Below are 23,536 nucleotides of genomic sequence, written 5' to 3'. Positions count from 1 at the left end.
CACGTTGTAGGCATGCATGCAACTGTCAAAAAATTCTCCCTTCTGGATCATTAATGTTCGGAAAGAGGGAGATTTTGTTTGGAGTGAACAGTACCAGGCTTGTGCTGTGGTTAGCAGCTCGCTCATCTCACTGTGTGACAAGACCTGCATTCCAAACCCAAGTAGTTACTACCACGGTCTGAGTGCTGCCATAAGATGGTCCCCCCAACTGTTGTCCTGCACAAAGTCTGAGTCTCAGAACAAACAAGAGGACCCAAGTTGTCTTGAATCCTAATAGGAAGACGTTTGATATCATCTTTTTGTTTAGGAGATTTATAAAACATAGTAATAGACAGAGTGGAAGCTCATGGTCTGTTTACTGAGCCTCCCATTTCTTATGAAGGCTTTCTACCTTGCCATTGATACTCTACTAAGTTTAGATATCTTGGAAAGAAGCTCATTCTTAGGTAAGTCCTACATACATGAAATATTCACAACCCCTCCATGTGTTAATGTTAAATTAGAACAGTATTTAAGTTCCAGGTACATTTAACCTGCAATAGCAGGTTACATGAGATCTAGGACAGTTATGAGAAGGCCCAACACAAAATTGAAACATCCTTAAAACACTGTCAGTTTGGAGACAGGGCACAATTTTTTGTAACTCAAGCATGAATTTTATAGATGACAAGATCAAAAGATTGGACATGCCTGGAATATTATCCCCTTTTAAAAAAATCTCCTCTGGTTAAAGAGAGGGGAGTGTGTCATCTTTGAAGTTCTTCATGTCCATAAAATTCCTGGAAAATAAAGTATGCCTCATTTTTATAGGTATTGTAGGATCCATTGTTCCTGCACCGGGGCTTCCTCTACCCCAGCGACTTCAATCATCATTGCTACACAGGGCCATGGAACCAGAGTTTTTGGTTCCTTTGTATCATCTGGGGCTGCCTCATGATCCTGAGTATAATGCTTTAAGACTTAAAACAATTTTTCAACAGAGTCATGGAGAAGAGCCTTTGCCAAGGTAAACTATTTTAGCATGGATTTTTCTACTGAAACTTAAGATCCACTCAACAGAGGTTCTCAGTCCCTAGGACCAGCACTCCATCTTTGTAAAACTTGCTAAAGGTAGATTACTGAGCTGCACATGTGGTTCAGGGGAGGGTGGCCTGTGGAAGTGTTTAAGGCCCTAGGAAAGCTAAAGGGAGAGAGGGAAGGGGGAGAGAAGGTGAGGGGGGAGAACAAGACAGGGAGGAAAGGGGAAAGGTAAAATGTCAGCATACATAAACACAGGGTGAAGGTTCAGAGAGAGCCCCAAAATTGTCCTACCAACTAAATTAGTGCTCCTTCGGGGGTAAAGGCCATTGCTTCACAAACCTGAGTTTGATGCCTGGAACCCATAGAAAGGCAGAAGGAAGGAGAGAACTGACTCCTGAATGTTGTCCTCTGACCTCCACAATCGAGATGTGGCATGTGCTTCTACCAGTAATACTAAGATGAATACACTGTACAAAGAGTCTGAACTTATTTAACAACCATTTTGAAAAGATCAGTTATGTTGACTAGCTCCCAGCAGCTTGAATTTTAAGATGTGCCATAGTCTATAGTGTCAAAACTCAGGCGTGTAGTTCCACAGTAGGCCTAGGGCACATCAGCCAAGCACCTGTCAGTCAGGATGCCCAGACCACAGTCCATACCAAGCTTCCACTCTGCCTCCTGCAGACGGTGAGGCTCATGTGTGAAAATGGCCTTGAGGAGAAAGCTAACAGTACAGATTCTAAAGGAGGAAGAGGAGAAAAAGAAAAAGAAAAAAGGAATCGATGGATGGATGGATGGATGGATGGATGGATGGATGGATGGAAGGAAGGAAGGGAGGGAAGGAGAGAGGGAGGGAGAGAGAGAGAGGAAAAAAGAAAGACAGGGAGAAAAGTTTTATGTGGAAAGAAGGCATCATGGGTAATCTTGGCATGCTCTGTCAAATACAATTGTGTACACCGATGACAGGAATGCACCCCACCTTTCACCCTCCTGTGCTCCTAGTGAAGGAAATCAAGGCAAGTCGAGAACTATTTTACTCTGAAGAAAGCTGACTTCACAGGAAACAAATACAAAGTCGGTGGTGTTAGTGTGCACCACCAAACAGTGAGGAATGCGAGTGATTTCAGAGGAAAACAAAACTCCAACAACACAGATACTCTAACACCATTGTGAAGAAAGGGAAAGACCAGTCCTGGGGAGGCTCCCAGATGATGTCATGGGATATGAGACTCCAGACACATAGTCTGGGACTAACTCTGATTGACAACGCTGTCTGGGTACCAGAAGGAAGTTGAACCCCACACAAGTGCCCGGAAGTACACAAGGCAACGTTGAGGGGATAAAAAAAAAAAAAAAAAACAACCAAGAGTTATCATAGGCTTACTGCTTCAATTTGGAGCTCTGAGTACTTGTGCATTTATAATCCCCCTTGAACACCCCTGGCCACTAATTTACACTAATGTAGTCCTAAAGCCTAAAATGCTATATATAATTCACAAAAAGTTATACAACTGATAACAGAATGCTTTAACCTGAACATTCTCTGGGGATTATCAGATCAGAGACTGCTAGGGCTGGAATTCTTCTCAGGAATTTTAATTTCGTCACAGCTGCAGCTTCATTCAAATTAACTGAAGCAGCAACAGAAGCCGCAGCCCTGCCCCCAATTAGAGATGAGGAAGCTGGGCCTTGTAAAACCCACCACACACTAACAAAAACAGACCCGGCAAGGCAACCTTTTTCTTCAGAAAAGGGCACTGTGTAATTAATCTTTTCTCTCTGAGTTCAGAACACGAACATTTCCCCCACAGAGAGGCCTTATTTTGACTTGTTCCCAGGGTGCTTAGAAACCTTCCCCCAAGCAGCTTTACCATTGAAATTGTTTCTTGTGTTAAAATCCAATTTATTTTCCCTGAATGGCAAAGGCGAGATGAGGATCTGGAGCTGAAGTAAAAAAACGCTTTATCTAAGCGCAGGATGTTTTCACCATTGACAAAGGAAGAACCAGCTTTGACTCCTTACTTTCCAATAACCTCACCTTCTCCTTACAAGCACTGGGCAGTGTGGGTGACTTTCCACCTCACTCTGTTTTATCAATGCATTTTATATAGATTGATTCATCAACCCATAGAGATCAAGATGACGCTCTGTGACATCTGCTCTCTCCTGGGTATAACTGTCTGAACACACCGTCAATAAAAACTTCCTAACCTTTCCAACACTGATAGACATGTGTGTGCATGTATGAGATACCTGTAGGGGAAGTTCAAGCCTATTTATTTACTTATGTATATATTTACTTACTTACTTACCTACTGACTTATTTTGAGGAACAGAGTCACTGTGTAACCCTGCCTGTCCTGAAATTCCATACGTAGATTGAGCTGGCTTTGAACTCACAGAGTCCTGCCTCTGCTTCCTGATTGCTGGGAATAAAGGCACACAGGCCATCATACCCACTTAAACCTACAGTTTTTAAAGCTAAGAAATCCTCGAAAAATTCATAAAAATCTGTAAATATTTCCAAAAGCTCTGTAGCGTGAAAATTTCCACTTTTAGTTGTACAGTTCAGGGCTGGGAATAAGGTTCAGTGGCAGAATGTTCAAGGCTTTCCATCCAATCCCAGACGTGCAAATAAATAAAAACTATGGTTCGGTAGATGTTCTTTTGGTTGTTTTGTTTGCTTGCTTGTTTGAGACAAGGTCTCACTATGTAGACCAGGCGAGCTTCCAATTCAACGAGATCCATCTCCCTCTGCCTCCCAAGTGCTGGCTTTAAAGGTATGTACTACCACAACCCAGATTACTTCATTTGAGGCAGATTTTTTGAGATTTATTTTCCATGTATCCCAAGTTGTCCCTGCATGTGCTGTATATCAAGGATGACTTAGAGTGTGGATGACCTGTATATCTAAGGATGATCTTCCTCTCTTTCTTCTGAATGCTTGGATTACAGATGTGCACTGCTGTACTTGGTGTGTGTTCTGAGTGTTTGGGTTTTTAAGAAGTATATTCACAGTACTATATAACTATCACATGACCTAATTTTAAGACATTTATATCCCCATGCCCATCTACTTGGCGTCTGATGCTACCTACTCTCCCCAGACCTTAGCAATCACCACAAAACTTTCTTTCTGTTGCTGTGTATTTACCTATTAAAGATATTTCATAAAAATAACATGTGGCCTCTCGTGCCTGGCTTCCTTCAGGTAGCCCAGTACCTACATGATTCATCCATATTTTAGTGCATACGGTTTCATTGCTTTTCATAGTTTATCAATACTAGCCCATCATTAAGATAGACAGTGGTGGAGAAGGATACCTGATGTGTCTCTCTGGCCTTCACGGGTGCACACGCATGCTCATGTAATGCACACCTTGATCAGTTATTGGACATTGCCTGGTTTCCCCTTTCCATCTATGTTAACTATGACCACTCATGTGCAAATTTTGAATAGATGCATTGTTTTTTTGTATATACTACAGAAAATTTCTGGCTTATACAGAACTCTATGTCTAACCTCTGAGGAACTACCAAACTGTTTCCAAATGACACTGTACGATTTGCATTCACAACAGCAAAGCACGAGGGTCCCACTGTTCATACACTCTTGGCAATGCCTGATGTTACTTTAGCCATCCTAGAGGGGGTGGGGCTGCATCTCAAGGTGGCTTTCACTTGGTTTTTCCCAATGGCAAGTGATATTGGGCATTTTTTATGTATGTATTTACTAGTCATCTCCATATCTCTATGAAGTTAAATGTCTGTTTAGGTATAAAATGTTTGATATATATATATATTCTTTCCTTCCTTTTTCTTACCCACTAAGAATGTACTTGCAGAAAGAACTGCAGCAGTGTTTCCTTTCTCGTCTACAATTGTCTCAAAGGTCATAAAGACGGTTATGCAATGGGCTGTTTTCACTAAGAACAAACAAGAAAGTACTACCAGAATCCCTGGACTTCTGCATAAGCAGATGCGATAGATACCTGCTGGCCCCTTAGGTCTGTTTCCCTCATCCTTAAGACAGGGATGACCCCTATGGAGTTGCTTTAGAGATAAGCAGAGAATACATACAGACCATCCATGTGAGACTCCTCAGTAATTACTGATATTATAAAAGTAAATCAATAAAAGTTGCAGAGTATTTCTAGTGTTTCTCACTCACGCACCTCATGCACAGGTGGTCTCATTTGAACACTGGTTTGGGTGCTTTAATGAGAAAAGGTGGTTTACCTCTGTTGAGCATTTTGTGACGCAGCTTACATATAAATACACCGTGTGACATTCGAAGACTCCAGGATAGCTTTTTTGTTCATCCATTTGAGATGTGTGCTCATGGAATGGCGCTGTTCACACTAGTAGGAGATCACACTAGTTAAGTAGGAAGGGCTACTCCTACTAGTGTGAACAGCGCCATTCCATGAGTAGGTTCCAGACTGAACAAAAAGGACAAAAGGCTCATTTGCCTCCCTCTGATGCCTGACTGGGAATTCAGGTGACCAGCCATCACAGCACTGCTGTCATGCCTTCCCTGCCATGATGGGTGGGACCTTCAAGCTGTGAGCCAGAAATAAATCAGCTCTTCCCCAAGCTGCTTGTCAGATACTTTTCACACAGACAAGGAAAATAACTAAAAGATGCCAAGCCTGCTCTCTACCCCTAATCCTGTTAACCCCTGATGTTCCCTAGAAACAATCACAGAAGAAGCAGAACTTACGCTCTGGCTTTAACTGTTCAAGGATGGAGCTCTCCCCTCTGCACATGGTTCTGAAAAAAACACAAAGGCACAGTTATCAAGGTCCCCACACAGGTAAAGGCACAGTTATGGAGATTCCTAATAACCAAGTCTGATACCAATACCTGTGGAAATGATCCTAACCCAAGCAGAAACAGGTACTTTCATGAGAAAGTTCTATTCTCATTTTTCTCATTTTCAAAAGTTGAAACCATAATAATAGGCATTTTTTTGTAATGTTACTAAAAAAAAAAAAAGGTAGTTATCTTGAGGTGAGCCAATAGAAGAGTTACAAAATTGATACCAGGTTTTAGGAAGAGAGATGGGCTCTGAATGAACTTCCCCTTAGAAAACCTTGTGCTGGGGAATGATAAATTTAGGAGTCTTCACAGATAAGAGCACTTATGCAGTCATCCTGCTTTCTGGGGTGAAAAGGGCAAACTCTTGGCAGAGCACCCGAGATAGAGCAAACTATTATACTGGGTTATTTCCATGGAGTCAGCAAAAACCTGGACATGAGAAAAATCAAGGTTTCAATAACTGGCTCTGTGAATGATCTTTTTGTTTCTCAAGCTGTTAAATATTGATGACTCTAATGGACAAGCAAGGGGCCCTGAGGCCAGCCATCCCTGATGGCTCTCTCATGGTTACAGGGGAGAGGGAGAGACATTTTCTTTGGTGGTGTGCCACCAATATGCTCACACTTCCACAAATCGCCTCTCATGAACACACCTGTAAACAACACTAATGGAATTCACAGGTTCACAAAAGAAAGAGAAAGGAAAAAGCAAAGCAGAAGAGAAACTAGGTTGGCCTGAGAGAGGACAAAGAAGACAATGGGGGGATGGGAAGGTATAGATATGATCAAATTATTAGAGGAGTGTAAGAAAAATGTCATAACACATTATTATTTATAATATTAGGAAGTGCTCATAAAACTTTAAAATTAAAACTGAAAATATTAGATCTGGGTGATAATAAAAATGTATTTAAAAAAGAAAACCAAAAACTTTTTGTTCCATTTGCCTGCTGTATAAAAGTAATTAACAATACGACTATGCCTGGGAAGGCTGACAGCCTTCAAATAGATGTTTTTCATAATGAAAGGTGTGATGGTTTGCCCAGGGAATGGCACAATTAGAAGGTGTGGCCTTGTTGGAGGAAGTGTGTCACTGGGGAGTAGGGGTGGGCTTGGAGACCCTCCTTCTAGCTGCCTGAGGATGCTCAGTCTGTTCCTGGATTCCTTCAGTGTAGAACTCAGCTCCTCCTGCACCATGCCTGCCTGGATGCTGCCATGTTCCCACCTTGATGATAATGGACTGAACCTCTGAACCTGTAAGCCAGCCCCAGTTAAATACTGTCCTTTATAAAACTTGCATTAGTCATCATATCTGTTCTACCACGGTAACTAAGACAAAAAGTCATAGTTTGGGTTGCTGAACAATGGCCAAATATGTATTTCATTCAGCTGGTTCAAAAAAAAAATCAAGAAACAGTCATAGGAAATAATCACAACAATATTCCAAAAGTAATATTTGAATTGCCAAGAAAGCAGATAGAGTACAAGAGTACAAACATCAAACATCACAAAGTAACACAGTTATGTCCTAAATTAGACAACATCAGAGATGAACCCATCTTCAAATATGTAGACCCAAGGTTGTCATTGTAACCAGATGAATTTCCCCCCAGGTAACAGCATCAGCCCTAATATTTACTTAAAATACTGGCAGATACATAGGCACAAGTTGGAAGTCAGTGGGAGAAAGAAACCAACTGCTGGGCATGGTGGCTCATGCCTTTAATCCCATACAGGAAGACCTGGGTCCATTCCCAGCACTGCAAACCAGGCAGGTGGCACACACATATAATCACGGCACTTGGGAGGTAAAGACAAGAAATCACAAGTTCAGAGTCAGCCTCAGCTGCATAGGGAGTTCCAAGATAGCCTGGCCATATGAGACTTAGCATCAAACGCCACCTCAATCGCACCCAAGGGCACCCTCAAACTGTCATCAGCAGCAGCTGGGGACCTTTGAAGCCAAGCAAGGCACATGCCACCCTCCACCCAAGTGTGACCAAGGCCCTGAACCCTTCTATGTGTGGTCCACATAAAGTCTCATTCTGTCCCCTCCTCGACCCCCAAAAGGGATGATTAGAAAAGTGTGAAACATAAAGAAAACATCCAGGTTGTCATCTCTGCTCTGTCTAACCGAATGCACTCAAACCGTATCTGCGTCGTGTTAGCACTTACTTCTCCTGCTTTACTCTTCTCTACCTACTGAAAAGAATAAAGGGATTCATGGTACAGAGATATTTCTCATTAAATGATGTATTAAAATGAATATAAAAGATGCAGGAGCTGGGCATTCAGGAGGTGTCTCTGAACTTCAAGGCCAGCCTGGTCTAGATAGTGAGATGGAGAGCAGGAGGGAAGGAGGAAAGGGGAGGGGAGGAGAAGAGACAGACAGGAGACAGATACAGAGCGACTAGTATTTTGGTGCTGTTGCACTTGACAGGGCCACCAGGTATAACTGTGACATTTGAATCTCATCACCTAGTACAGGTGAGGTTTAAAAGCACGATACAGAGCAAACTTGCAAAAACATGGCCGCTCCCTTCTTGGAGCTCAGTGTACCTGTAGTTGAAGTGCATTATTGCCTGTAGGGCATTTCCCCCGCCTGTGGAAATGTCTCCTTCGAATCCCGGCAGCAGTGGTATCACGATGTACACTCGATATCTCTGGCCTTCCCTGCAGAAGAAAGTCACAAACAAATAAAACCAAGTGCCAGCTACACACTACCATCCAAGCAGACCACGGGCTTTCGATTCAAAGACACTGCTTCAAAGACAGCCTCCTCCACTCAGCCCGGGTGGCTCTCAGATCCCAGCTATCACCGTGGAGCACCATGCTGAATGATAAACTTAATTTGGCAGTAAAGAGGGAATTGTGTCTGCTTCCTCCTCTACATTCCTTTGCAGGACAGAAGGCAGTTTAAAATAAGTCTTGCTGATCTCATGGGAGAGGGCGTAGGAAGTGGCGTAGATCAAACTTTAGAAAAGGGTGTTACCACAATGAGACTGTGTGCATATGTATAATTTTAAATCAGATTTTATTTAAATACATGTAACCGTAGAGTGTGTGTGTGTATATATATATATATATATATATATATATATATATATATATATATATATATATATATATAAAGTTACAGCCACAGAGTTTGGCAAATTGGAGGCATTTGATTCATGACTGTGGGGTTCCCAGTGCCTATGTCTTAGAATCAAATGTACACATAGAATTCAGTGTGTTTTCCAAAACAAGATCATCATTGTTTAGGAACGTTAAAGTTCCAGCCACAGAAGTTACCAGGGATTCTTCAAGAATTCCGAGTGACTAGTGTAAATTTTTATTTCATTTTTTAAACATTTATGCATGGGTATGTGTGTGTGTGTATGTGTGTGTGTGTGTGTGTGTGTGTGTATGAGTTTGTGAGTGTGTATGTGTATGTGTTTGTATGTGTGTATGTGTGTGTCTCTGTGTGTATATGTGTTTGTGTGTGTGTGTGTGTGTGTGTGTGTGTGTGTGTGTGTGTGTGTGAAAACAACTTGTGAGAATCACCTTTCTCTTTCTACCATGTGAAGCCTGGGAATTGAACTCAGAATATCAGTCTTGGCAGCAAGCCTCTTTATTGTTTGGTCCATCTCAGTGGCCCTTATTTAAAAAGGATCATTACTGTGTGTGGAGCATGGGCACACATGCTACAGCCCATGTATGGAGTTCAGAGAACAGCTTTATGGTTCTCTCATTCCACTATTTTTTTCTTTTTTTATTGGATATTTTCTTTATCTACATTTCAAATGTTATCCCCCTTCCCCCTCCCATCTGCCCACCCCCTACCTCCATAAGGGTGCTCCCCACCCACCCACCCACTCCCTCCTGCCTCCCTGCCCTGGCATTCCCCTACACAGGGACATCAAGCCTCCCATCGATGCCCAACAAGGCCACCCTCTGCTACATATGCGGCTAGAGCCATGGGTCACCCATGTGTGCTCTTTGGTGGTGGTTTCTACGTGGATTCTTGAGATTGAACTTAGGTCACTAGACATGTGTGACAAGCACCTTTACCTACGGAGCAAGTCCTAGCTAGCATTCGTTTTAAAATCCCCAGCACATGAAACACTTTAAAAGGCCAACTTTTAAAGGAAAATTAAACTACTAAATGGCAGCTTTTTAAAAAAAATATTTATTCCATGTCTATGAGCACACTGTCGCTGTCTTCAGACACTACAGAAGAAGGCATTGGATGCCCATTACACATGGTTGTGAGCCACCATGTGGTTGCTGGGATTTGAACTCAGGGCCTCTGAAAGAGCCATCAGTGCTCTTAACCACTGATGCTCTTAACCATCTCTCCAGCTCCTTAACGGCAGCTTTAACAATAGAAAAGGCAGCTCTTTCTCTTGATGTATATTCAGAAACCCAGAATACAATGCTGTGATAGACACATGTAGCCTTTTGATACCGAGGCAAGACATTGTTATTGACTAAGGATAAGCTGGAGAATGGTAAAGTAGAGTTAGGGAAAGCCCCCTCATAATGCTTTGTGTGAGTGTGCCATTTCTCACCAGGCTGTCTGTATAGCTATCCTTGGCCACAGGTTGGATAGTCCACTAGGCAGCATGTACTGTGCGAACTATTAAAGCCTCTGAAGAAGAGAAAGCTCGGGATGGACTCTGCCTAACTTACAGTGCACAAACACAGTTGGCTTGAGCACATGGCTAATTCTTGCTACTGGCTAATTCTCAAGTGTTATTCCGTTTAAACCTTTTACAATACAGAACTTGTCTTCAAAGTGGGAGGAGTGAGGCTAAGGAATGAGGCGTTCGAGGGAGACTGCTGCAATGTCAGGGATTACTCACTAGATGGCAAACATAGTTTGAGTTGGGAAGAATACAGAGAAAATGTGAGCAGCCTTGGTTACTGCCTTGGTTGGGAGAGAAGGCAGTCTTTCAATGGTAAACAGGACACAGGAGAAGAACAGGAAGCCCTGAGTTATTTTCCCACAGTCCACATTTAAAAGGCCAGACAAACACAAGGGGACACTTAGGAACACATACTACTTTTCTAGACAAAAGCATATTCCAGTGAGAATCATTCCAGAGATACCCATGGTACCCCACCTGTGTGTTAATGCAGCATGGCAGCTCAGCTCCTAGCCCAGAATGGAAATCACCTCTAGTCACCTTCCTCAGTGGAGCTGCTTGACTCTGCAGTCAGATCGGGTCACACTTCCCTCTTTCCCAGACCATGGCTAAGAAGTTGACCCATAGGCTCTGTGTCTTGTTCATTCGTGACAAGCCCACAGCCTGGGCTGAGGGATGACCTGGTCCCACACACGGGGTGGATGTTCACATAGCTTTCTATTTTGAGCAGCCTTTGATAGAGAACCCACGCTACAAGTGTGCACCATTGGCTGAGAGGGCGGGGTGGAGTCAGATTGGAAGACCATGAAGAATAGGTCAAGCTACACTTGATTTTTTTTCTTAATAACATTTCATTTGAACATTTCATTATGGTAAATGCGTGAAATATAAAATTGGGCATTTTGTCCATTGTAAGAGTCTACACCATTAATTATGGTTCTAATTTTATTCGATCCTTCCCTATGCAAAGCTTTTCATCATCACGAATAGAAATCCCCTTACCTCTACTCCTTCACCTCTCACCCCCAACCGCCCACCCCCTAGAATCCCTGGTGACTTCTACTTTATCTGCACAAATGTGGAATCGCATATTCGTCCTTTTTGATCTGACTTGTTTTCCGTAGCACACTGCCCTCAGGGTCCCCCCACGTTGTGACATGCTCCAGAGTTCCTTCAGCTTTGTGATTGCATACACTTCCGTGTTGTATGTACACATTCATCTGCTAGTGCACTGTTGGGTTGCCTTTGCCTTGTGGATGCTGGGAATAAAGCTGCCATCAGTATCTCATTATTAGGCAGGGTGTGGTGCTACACACCCTTAATCCTAGCCCTCAAAGGCAGGCCCACGTGTGGGAGTTCTAGGCCAGCTAGGACAACATAGTAAGACCCACCTTCAAAAAACACTCACAAACACCAAAACAAACACAAAGGTCAGTCACGCACTGTGTGTTCATCTGCACATTGTGTCAGTCAAACTGGTTTTCAGCTCTCTGTGGGACACTCATTAATGGAAATAATGGGTCATACGGTTATTCTATGTTTAGTTCTCTGAGGAACCAACAAATAAATCATACTTTCCAGTGTGTAACAGTGTCAAATCTGAGAGGATTATACAGAGGAAACAACAAAACTTCTCCACTCCTTTTGTCCCCACCTTTGTTTCCTTCCCCAAGGAGACATCTTTCACTGAGTGAACCCTGTGGACCTGAACACACACACATGTGTGTGTGTGTGTGTATGTATGTATGTATGTATGTATGTATGTATGTATGTACATGTGTATACACACAACATAAATCACTCCTCAGCACTGTCACTCTTGCAGGCCCAGTCTTGTCAGTCTTGCACACCCAGTGCCTGTGGTGCTTGAGATTTTATAATGCAAAGATGACTTTAAAGTGGAGAGCCTATGTGAGACCATGGGCTTTAAAACCCCTGTGAAGCATCCTTGCAGTCTGTTCTCTATAAGACTTAACATCCACACTACCTGGCTTCCTGACTCTCCCACTCCCGTGGAGGCCTTTGGCTGCTTTTGATGTGGTGGTTCTCTTGGATGAAAATTTTAAATATGTACCATAAACTAGCAGAAACGACTTCTATTTCACTACTGTTAAAAAACAGGGTAGCTCTGGAATTTCACCCATAAAGTTGAGGTTGAATAGAAGCCATCAAAGAGAAAACTCTGGGTCTGTATTCCTAGCCCATGGAATTCCAGCTGTTGAGTTTCTCTGGAAACACTTTCCGAGCATCGGCAGTCATGAAGAGAAGAAGTCCCTAACACGCAGAATAACTTGCGTTTCGAAGCAATACGAGAATAGGCAGGCAATGAGCCCTAGACAGACAGTTGCTTTTCCCACTTGAGTACAATACAATCTTAGAAGATTACATCTGTAAGATTCTTGTTAAAATTAGTTTCTTTCAAAAGTCACGAACTTTTATGGCAATGTGACATATATGAGCTAAACAATGTAAATCAACGTTCGAGCCTAGAAAGACAAGTCTTGTTAGAGCCAGTGGAACCACTCGGTAGTGAAATATTTCAGGGAGTGTGCTTAATGTGGCACCAAGCAAAGCAATAAGACAACATGAACGTGGTCAACATGGTCATGATGCCCAGTCAGCATTCTCTTGTGAGCTAACTTCCTCGTTTGGTGCCTGTAACTGTGAAGCAAATATTGCTCCTAGGGTGGCAATGCAGAAAGGTACCAGGGCACAAAGATGTGTACTTTTAGAATGAGGGAGCCGAAGACCCTGATGGCTGAGGCAGTAAGACAGACTAGAGCTGGAGAATGACGTAGGTGAAACTTGTTCATCCCTCCTTTGGGAGTTGTTTGGGTTCTGCCTCTAAGTCAGACTAGGCTCACAGCAGCCTGTAAATCCCGCTCCTGATGGTTCCTCTGCACTCTTGTGGGCTTTTCAGGAGTGTATAAATGTATAAATACACAGAAACACACAGCTTTAGGTCTTGGTAGGCAGTGGTGGCGCACACCTTTAATCCCAGCACTCAGGAGGCAGAGGCAGGCAGATCTGAGGCCAGTTTGGTCTGCACGGTGAATTTCAGGATAGCTAGAACTACACAGAGAAACCCTGTCTCAGAAAACAAAGAAACAAAGTTTGGTTTGTTTGTTTTTTAACTAAAAAGAAAAGAAGACAGAGCTAATGAAAATTGTTCCTCCATCCTAAGCAGAATTCCAGAGGAACTAGAACAGACCCTAGTCTACTTCCTTTTTATTTTATATTATTTAAAAAAAAATAGCTTTTATTTGTATGTGTATATGTTTTCGTGTGTGTGTGTGTGTGTGTGTGTGTGTGTGTGTGTGTGTGTGTGAATGCACATGTATGTGCCTACATGTGTGTATGGAAGACTCAGATGTCAAACTCAGATGTCACCTTCAGCACCTGTATCACTAACGTAGAGCTTGCCAGTTTTAGGAGGCCAGCCAGTGAACCCAGGGATCCAGCTGTCTGAGGCCCCAGCGCTGCGATCACATTTATCCCGCCACATCCAGCCTTTAGAGAGAGATTATGGGGATTAAACCCAGTCTTCATGCTCGTCCGTCCGGCTACTGCTTTACTGACTGAGCTCTCTCCACCCTATGGATGTGGACTTTCAAAAGAGACCATTTTAAGGCCTTTGGCTGTCATAAAGCTGCTTGCATGTTTCGAAGAAGAATAGCAGCTCCCTCCAGGTAGGTGAAGGCCTCTCTGTCCCCTCCTGATCTTTCTTATGGAGCCCTTTCCTTCTCAGTGCCTCTTCCCTCATGCCTGTGCTCTCGGCTGCATGGAGGGCTGTGAGGAGAAGTGGGATCAGCTCACAGTTGAGTCTGAGGACCTGAAGGAACCCCAAAGGAGCTTCTGTAGCAATGAGCAGTCAGGGTAGGAGGCTCTTCACTGTGAGTGGGGAGGCACTGAGGACACAGACAGGGTAGCATAGCAATGACAAAGGTTGTCAGAAAGGGAGAAATCACATGTGGGGCTCCTTGGCATGTTTTAGAGAGGAATCTTTAGATTGTGGTGGAATAAGTTCTGCTGGGCTCATTCTGAAGCCTCGCGGGACATAGCCCTTCCCATTTTGTGTTTAGAGAATCTTTTAAGATGTGATGCATCTCTCTGCCCCTGTCTTATTTATAGATGAGGGACTTGGCTGAAATCTACCAGGATGCTAGAAATGTCCACTTGACTCAACCATGATCTAAATGCAAGAGGCCATGTGGGCTGTGACAGACTGCGTTACACCCAAACAAAGGAGTCCATTCATTGCTTGTCTTTTAAAAATGACAGGCTTTGACGTATAAGAGGGTTGGGTTACCCAGAACATCTGACTTCAATATTACCCCAGGCTTGCTAACCTCTGCCAAGACATAACCCCAAATGAGACCCTATAAATCATTTACTAAGGCAAATGCTCTTCACCAACCCCAGATAGGACACACCTCGGGCTCAACACGATTGCTGGCCCCAGCCTCATGCTCCTTTTCTATCCAGAGGTTGAAATGACCATTTATAAGATTGCTTTGGAATACAATAAAAGCAATAGGATGATCTCAAACAAAGCCTCCCCTGCCAGGATTTGTGGTCATCTGTGTCCTGATGTAACCTCTTCTCCAAACCTTGTCTGGAGATGGGAAGATGGTAGCCTTCTTCCCACAGGGAAACGGCAGAGCCTAAACGTGTCATAGTGAACACGTTTCCCTCCTTGTCTGATAACTGCGGCCCAGACCCTTCAGCACACCGAGTCTACACCAAGCCAGGCATGCCTTCCCACAGCGCAAGATTACAGGATATGAAAATTACAGAAGAGAGATATCCTCTAACCGAAAGAAATTTTATCCACCGAGTAATTACTTTAAGAAGCATAATATTTGTTTGTTTTTAAATGAAATAGCTCTCTTGGCTTTTTTTTTGAAAGCTTATCAAAAATGTGTAATTCCTCAGAAACAAGGGAAACTTTGAACTTGGGCATGAAGAGCAGAAGCTAAAGTCCTGGTGACTTGGTTACATTTCATGTTGCTTGACCAAATGCCCAAGAAAAGACTACTTAAGGGAATGACTTACTTTTGCTGATAGTATGAGGGTACCCAGTCCATCATGGTGGGAAGGGCACACAGTCCATCATGGTGGGGAGGGCACACAGTCCATCATGGTGGAGGACATGGTGGCAGGAATCAGACTGTCTCTTTCGTCAGAAAGCAAAATGGACAGGACACAGGGCCAGGCTATAAAACTTCAAGGCCTGTGTTGGGGATTAGCTCACAGGGTAGACTGTTTACCTAGCATGCATAAAGCCCTGGGTTCAATTCTCATCACTGCATAATTCAGCCCTGGAGTCACATGACTGTAATCCCAAGGCTTGAGGGACGGAGAGAAGAAGATCAGAAGTTCAATGTCACCCACGGCTACACAGTGACACCAAGGTTAACCTTGACTACAAGAGACTCAAACAAACAGCACCAGCACAGTAGCTCCTACGAGCAATGGCCCACTTCCTCCGGTGAGCTTCTGCCGTCTAAGAACCCACAACCCAAACATCGTCACCGGTAGGGGTCAACATGCAGACATACGAGCCTATGAGACATTCCACAGTACTAAAGCGCAGCGTCTGAGTTCTGTGTGGGTTGCTTAGTTTCAGCTGCCTCCTCTCTAGGATGAGACGCTTTATGTCCTGCCTCACAAGATGGAAGACTGACTGAAGTAACCCACAAAAACCAGAAAGACTCAAAAATTACCCTCTGATATTTTAATTCAATTAAAAGGAAAGGTAAACCAACTCCCACAAGTTGTCCTCTGATCGCTGCTCAGGTCCTGTGGTATGTACAACACACACACACAAATACACACACACACAAACCCACACATACACACACACAAATACATACACACGCACGCACACACACACAAACACACACACACAAACACACACACACAAACACACACACACAAACCCACACACACAAACCCACACACACAAATACACACACACGCACATGCACACACTAAAACTGTTTCAAAAGGGAATATAAAAGTCCAGCAGAAAGGGAAACCCATTACAGTCCTAGTTTGTCACCCAGAGGCAGAGGAAGTGAGTTAGGGGTCAGTGCCTGGGAGCTAAAGGAAAGTTTTTTGTTTTTTTTAAATTAAAAACAAATTAATTTTGTTTCTTTTTAAGCAAGTTTTATTCTACAGTATGTACCTAACAATTTAAAATAGGAATGGTTAGACATTTTTCTAGGAGTCTCTGTTCTAGAACAAATAAGAGTTGATTTAGCTGTGATGACTCTTTCTACTCTAGTCTGCCCGCAGATGACGGACGGCCCAGGAATGCTATAATAATTTCACATTAACTAGTGCTTTATCACCTAACTGATACCACCGGTGCACACATAATGGCATCCTTCTCTGTTTCTGAAGAAACAGCATTGGAAAAACAAATCGACAGACTGAAGAGGCCTCCTGTCTGTGGATCATATGGCAAGAAAATGCCCTTGGTCCCCAGGGACAGAAAACACCACTGGCTACTGCCCATAGCAGCCATTTAACGTAACTCGCCCAGACTTGTAAGAACCATCATGAAAGGTTAGACAGCGTTTAAAGCTGCATGTTTTAAAGGTGGCTTAGTAAAGGTGAACTTGAATGCAGTTCGGTATTAGCAGACACATGAAGTCAACTGGCTGTTTTCATTGTATAACAAGTTCCTGGTGATAGGCATGTGAGATGCACAATCTCATCGCCTGGCTTTCTACCAGAGCAGGAATGTCAAAATAGGCAGAGACCCAAGATGGCCCCCAGATACCATTATTTTATGACCCATAGTGCTTTAAAATGTTTCTGTCTTGATCAGAACAGTATTATCTTATCCCTTGGGTTACTCAGTTGAGGTGTGAAAGAGATAGCTTGAGACAGAGGGTCATGATTTATTCTGCCCGCCCCACACATCTGAACTGTCAAGGGCACGTTTCAAGTGGGTTGGGAACTGGTTTCAACTCAGACTGGCTCATGGACTGGAGCAAACATGTTCTCTGCAGCAATCCCCCAGATTTCCATCACAGTGGGCTAAGTACAGGGTCACATCACAGAGACCTAGCAGGATCCCATTTCGTGAAGAAGGATGGCTATGGAAAAGGAAGTAAAAGGCTCCAGGGGACTGGGGTGAGACTTCATTCCAAAGCTGAAATAAAACTAAGACTGCCTAGCAGAAAGCGGGATGCAGGGACTCGGAACTACCAGAGGTGGGAGGGACCTGGCTGAGGTCCCATGTTCCTTGGTCAGACCTGGCGGCCTGCTGACACTTGCCTGCATCTGCTTTGTGCTCTAGGCTAGCCCGTGTCCAGTCACTAAACCAGATGTGTCTCGCAAAGGAGATTTACAAAGAAAGACAAAGGCTCAGCCCTCAGGCCCCTGCCCACTGCAGGAGCCTGCGAGACCTCTGCAAAAGTTCTGTCTTCACCATGCCTAACAAGACTAGCCCACCCACAGACTTCAAGCTATCTAGTGAAACCAGAAAGGTAAGGTCAGAGATGGCACTTCTCTTCCGCGTGGTCATGAATCTCTTGAGAATCAGCTCACAGGGCTACTGGGAAATGTGTAATCCGAAAACATCGGAGTTCCTTCCTGCTCTAAAATACTAGAATTTCAGAAATATTCCCATGTTTTAGATGCAAACTGACATGGTAGAGAAAAATGTTCTAGAGCTGAGGTGACAGCTCAGTCAGCAAGGTCCTTGAGCTATAGACATGATGGTCCGGCCTGAGTTCAATCCCCAGAGGTCACGTTTCAAAAAGCTACGTATGATAGCAGAGAATTCTAGCCTGGAGTTGGGAGGTGAGCACAGAAGCATCTGTGGGGCTGAATGGCCACACAGCTCTGTCTACATTGTAAATTCGAGACAGACAGACAGACAGACAGACAGACAGACAGACAGACAGAGAGAGAGATTGATTTGAGATTTATTGGGGGGTTGTTTTGAGACAGGGTCTCTTTGCATAGCCCTGGCTATCCTAGAACTCACTATGTAGAACAGGCTAGCCTTGAAATCTACTTGCATGATGGGATTAAAAGAGTTCACCATGGGCTGGAGAGATGGCTCAGTGGTTAAGAGCACTGACTGCTCTTCCAAAAGTCCTGAGTTCAATTCCTAACAACCACATGGTGGCTCACAAGCATCTATAATGGGATCTGATACCCTCCTTCTGGTGTGTCTGAAGACAGCTACAGTGTACTCATATACATAAAGTAAATAAATAAATCTTTTTTTAAAAAAAAGTGTTCACCACAATGCCTGGCTTGACCTAAACATTTTACTTACACAGTAGTCTTGAATTTTTTAAAGTTCAATGTTTCTCTTGAACATACCTTTTTAACTCGAGGAAGTCCTTTACCTTCCTACTCAGTCTGAAGTACTAACAACATGGTTCACATTCTAAAGCATTTCTTTCTCCCCAAGCATCTGTGGATTATATTTACAAGCCAGGAAACATTTAGTTCATCAAAATTACAGAGACTAGAGCTCAAAGCCATTTGTACCTATTGCTGACAAGTAGCCGGGACAAGTGTGATAGTTAATATTGACTGGAACCTGACAAGGTCTAGAATCCCCTGAGTCAGATTTCTGGGTGTGTCTGGGGGGATTTACCACATTAGCTCAATTAACACGAGATACTCGCTCCTGATGAAGGCAGCGCCATTCCATGGCCCTGGGCTGAGTTAAAACATGGGAAGCAAGTGAGGTATCTATGTTTATGTCGGCTTCCTGGCCTCAGCCAGCCGTCCAACGTGCAATCCACATCCTGCTGTGTTCTCCCCACTGTGCTGGAGAATACCATCACACTCTGAGGTACAGCCACCCTTCCTGTCAGGGATTCTGTCACAGCAACAAGAACAGGAAGTAATAGTAGGAGTCATGTGATCTACTGAACACCTGCAGCTGTTAAGACCCACTTTCACAAGGAATTATGAATTAGAGAGAAGATGTTGATAGCTACTATTAAGATGTCATTTGGTATAAAATCCCCACAATATGGTATGAAAAAAGATGGAAAGATGGTTTCATCTCCAAATATGCATAAATGTGGTATTTTTCACTGCATGCACTCAGAGACTTTAATAGTGAGGTATAATGACTCTGTTTGCTTTGCAATTTTTACATAGAGCTCAAATTAGCCACAAAAAAAAAAAAACCAACAAACAAAAAAACATTATTCCCAGAGGCCAAAACAATTCAGCTAGGGAAGGAGAGTCTTTTCAAACCACACTGGGTGCATTCAGAGTGGTATGGCCACAGACACATGGGGCCTGTTCCACCTACGTGCTGGGGGAAATCTATAGCCACAACCACACAATGAAGGTGGACTGCTAACTCACGCAAATGCAGAAAGAGCTCAAAGTGAGTCAGAGACACAGATACTTAGAGATAAAACTAAAAAACCCCAGACATTAGGACAGCAGGATAGCTTGGTAGGCATGTGTGTGCCTACACATACATGCACAGGCACATGCTTGAGCATACATACACACACACCAAATAAAATGACATTTTTTTAAATGAAATAAAATTCTTAGAAGAAAATAGGCATAAAATGCTATGAGAATAATAACACTCGGTGCCAAGCGGACAACCCGAGTCCAATCCCTGGGACCTACTTGATGGAAGGGGAGAATTGCCTATCAGAAGCTTTCCTCGAAGCTCCACAGGTACACTGTGGCATGTGAGTGGACACATGTGAGTACACACAGACACACACACATACACATGCACATACACTCTCACACACTCTCTCACACATGTGCACACATGCACATGCAGACACACACACACACACAGACACACACATGTACACACACAGAGATACACACACAGCAGTACTGATATTATTAAAATAAACATAACAAAACATGTTAAGCCATAGTTAAGCCACGCTAAGCTGTTAAACTGTTACGACTTTGGGTGGACTGCATACTCCATGGATAAGATCAGAATAAACCTGTTGAGAAACAATTCTGTGAGCCAAAGAAATATGACATATGGAAACAAGGGTTTAAATATAACTCGGTGGCAAATTTTTCTGTCTGCTTTGCCTTGTTGATGCAAGCATAGTTCACTATCTGCCATTAAACAAATCAGATCTAAACCTCGTGTGTGGGGAAAGGGCAGGCCAGGGAGCTGACTGTACCCTGGAAAACTCCACATTCCCACCAAGACAGACCGGAAATTTCTCAGACCTGACTCACAAGACGACTTGGACGAGTATACTTTCAACATGAGCTCCTGGGAACCACTTCTACAGAGAAGCCAGAGCAGCTACAGCAGTTTAGCTCAAACTCTGTTCAAAGGCACAGAGCAGGAAGGTAACCTTACCTGTGGGCTTTCAGGATTCTCTGGGCGATAGCATTGCCCACCTTGTTGAACACGACTTTATCATCAGCGCAGCTTATGAAAAATTGGTTCTGTGAAAAAAAAAATAGGACACTTGTGTAAGGCCTTGTTTCTCTGCTGGATGCCCTATACCATATGGAGGCTGAGGGGACAAACACCAAATTTACTATTTAAAAATGGCTCACATGAGTATGCTCGAGGAAACTAAGTGGCTCAGAATATGGGAAGTGCCATGGGGCTCTAGGTCTCATGTGCTTTGTTACATTGTCCAGTGTTTATCACATCGGTCTCAAGTGGAGGGCTACGTGACTTCCCTGACACAGATGTTGAAACTGCATTCTTAGAAGGCCGAGGACATTACCCAACTAGGTTTCCTTCTGATTCTTACCCTGTGCACATGCTTATGATTAAAATGTTTGCACTGGCAAATGTCCTGTCTTAGGCTGAGTTTACTTTTCAATATGGTGCCTGGCCAGGGTCCTGTTCATTCTGCCCAGGTTCTCTGAAGTGTTTCCTAGCACCCACTTTCACCTTGTCTTCTTCCTTTGGGTCTCTCCTCCAGTCTCTAAATTTTTATTTTAAGCAATTTCAAATCTCTTCCAAAGATTTTTTTTCTCCTGTGGAATGTATGTCTATGCATGGTCTATGCACCAGCATACCCGATGTGGGTACACGCATGCTTGTGGGGGTTCCAGGCTGAGCTCAGAGGTCACCCTTCATTTCTCCCTTATTAACTAAGGCAAGGGCTCCCAGCTGAATCCAGAACTGCCCACAGGACGAGTCTAGCAGCCAGTGTCCACTTGCCAAGTGACGGCAGGCTTCTGCACTCAGCCAGCATGATGTGGCTGCTGGATCCAAACTCTCATCCTTCAGTCTTATATGGAGATGACTTTTCTCAGGGAGCCATCTCCCCAGCTCTCAAGTCTCTTTTGAATACATACATACATACATATAGATATATATGTAAACTAAGTAGAAAGAAAAAATGTTTTCACTTTAAGTACTTCTGTAATTCATAGATCTATAAAACATTCTTCGACACTATTGCTAGAAAGTGGCCACACTATTATCCTAATGATACAAAAGGTTTTATTGCTGCATAAAGGAATCTTGAAAATAACAAATAAAGATTATGAATACTGCCTATTGAAATAGAACCCAGATTGTTGCAATACAACTGTAATTTCTAACAAAATGCTTCTTCAAGTAATGGTATATTTTCTAATCGTCTCAAGGAATAACTTGAAGTTGATTTGCATTCTTTGACAGCATACCCTGTGTAGGAGTGCATAAAGCTTTATGTAGCACAGAACAGGTAGGTGCAATTCCTCCAGAAGACAGTACACAGGAAGGTAAGTACAGAGCCTAATTTGAGAATATGATGCAAACAAATGCTACAAAGAAGGTTAGCATGCATCATTGGCTTAGCATGCATCAGTGGGTTAGCATGTATTAGCAGGCTAGCATGCATCACAGCTGTTAGAACAGATTGACAAACTGCCACATGCCTGCCCTTCCTCCCTCCCTTCCTCCCTCCCTTCCTCCCTCCCTTCCACCTTTCTTTCCTTCCACCTTTCTTTCCTTCCACCTTTCTTTCCTTCCACCTTTCTTTCCTTCCACCTTTCTTTCCTTCCACCTTTCTTTCCTTCCACCTTTCTTTCCTTCCACCTTTCTTTCCTTCCACCTTTCTTTCCTTCCACCTTTCTTTCCTTCCACCTTTCTTTCCTTCCACCTTTCTTTCCTTCCACCTTTCTTTCCTTCCACCTTTCTTTCCTTCCACCTTTCTTTCCTTCCACCTTTCTTTCCTTCCACCTTTCTTTCCTTCCACCTTTCTTTCCTTCCACCTTTCTTTCCTTCCACCTTTCTTTCCTTCCACCTTTCTTTCCTTCCACCTTTCTTTCCTTCCACCTTTCCACCTTTCCACCTTTCCACCTTTCCACCTTTCTACCTTTCCTTTCTTTCTTTCTGATTAAAGGAAATGATGACTGTTTACCCTGATAAATATCACCCAGAAAAATGTCTACAACCATGTATGCCTACACAGCATTGTTGGCCTTATTCAATGCTGTGCTAGCCTGAGAAAGAAAAGTCGCTTGTAATAGACATGATGGTGAAGTTGATAGAATCAAGAATCACCATGGATACAGATCTATGGGCTAGTTTGGGAGTCTGTATCTAGATTAGGTCAACTGAAGTGGGAGGACACACCTGAAATGTGTACAGTACCATTATGCTGGGGACCCAGACTGATGAAAAAGGAGGAGAGTTAAGCACCTATGTCCATCATCTCACTTCCCGGCTGTCTGTGGTATGAACAGACACCTCCTGCTCCTGCTGCCATGATGGACTATGCTCTTCAGAACTGGGAGCCAAAATAAACCCTTTCTGTCCTAATTGCTTTTGTCAGTTATTTTACCACAGCAGCAAGAAGAGTAACTAATATACTGGTGTTGATGCTATTTTATTTTTTTAAAGATGAAACAAAATGACTGGGTGCTGGAAGAGGCAACTTACACCTTGGCAACCACAGCATCACTCCCACAGTAAATGATAACAAATGTCTTACTAAACTCCAGGGCAGACTTAACTCATGTTTCCACTAATGAATGCCTTTAATCTGCGATGGGATCCCATGTGAAAGACTGCACAGCAGCCTGCAATGTTTTTAACAATCTCTCTCTCTCTCTCTCTCTCTC

General features: G+C 43.3%; 1 protein-coding gene and 1 long non-coding RNA gene across 6 annotated transcripts in view; one reads left to right on the top strand and one right to left on the bottom strand.

The window, feature by feature from the left end:
• Positions 1-23,536, bottom strand: part of Pld1 (phospholipase D1) — a 198,038-nt gene that overhangs the window by 22,095 nt on the left and 152,407 nt on the right. For all 4 annotated transcript variants that reach the window (XM_006232206.5, XM_063281317.1, NM_001399082.1 and 1 more), the window contains 3 exons: positions 20,823-20,911; positions 8,400-8,513; positions 5,744-5,793 (listed from right to left, as the gene is read on the bottom strand). In XM_006232206.5, coding sequence (XP_006232268.1) covers positions 5,744-5,793; positions 8,400-8,513; positions 20,823-20,911 — 253 coding nt within the window. The remainder of the gene's footprint in view (positions 1-5,743; positions 5,794-8,399; positions 8,514-20,822; positions 20,912-23,536) is intronic.
• LOC120100789 (uncharacterized) overlaps positions 1-23,536 on the top strand; it is a 38,671-nt gene that overhangs the window by 1,356 nt on the left and 13,779 nt on the right. Inside the window, exons 2-3 of one of the 2 annotated variants that reach the window (XR_005500845.2) lie at positions 811-1,006; positions 2,023-8,406. This is a non-coding gene — a long non-coding RNA (uncharacterized LOC120100789). Of the gene's footprint in view, positions 1-810; positions 1,007-2,022; positions 8,407-23,536 lie in introns of those variants that run through there. The other variant, XR_010063795.1, reaches the window with a different exon arrangement.

This window comes from Rattus norvegicus, chromosome 2 (assembly GCF_036323735.1).
Source record: "Rattus norvegicus strain BN/NHsdMcwi chromosome 2, GRCr8, whole genome shotgun sequence".
Lineage (NCBI taxonomy): Eukaryota > Metazoa > Chordata > Mammalia > Rodentia > Muridae > Rattus > Rattus norvegicus.
Note: the sequence above shows the minus strand (reverse complement) of the source record. Positions and strands in the feature narration are given on the sequence as shown.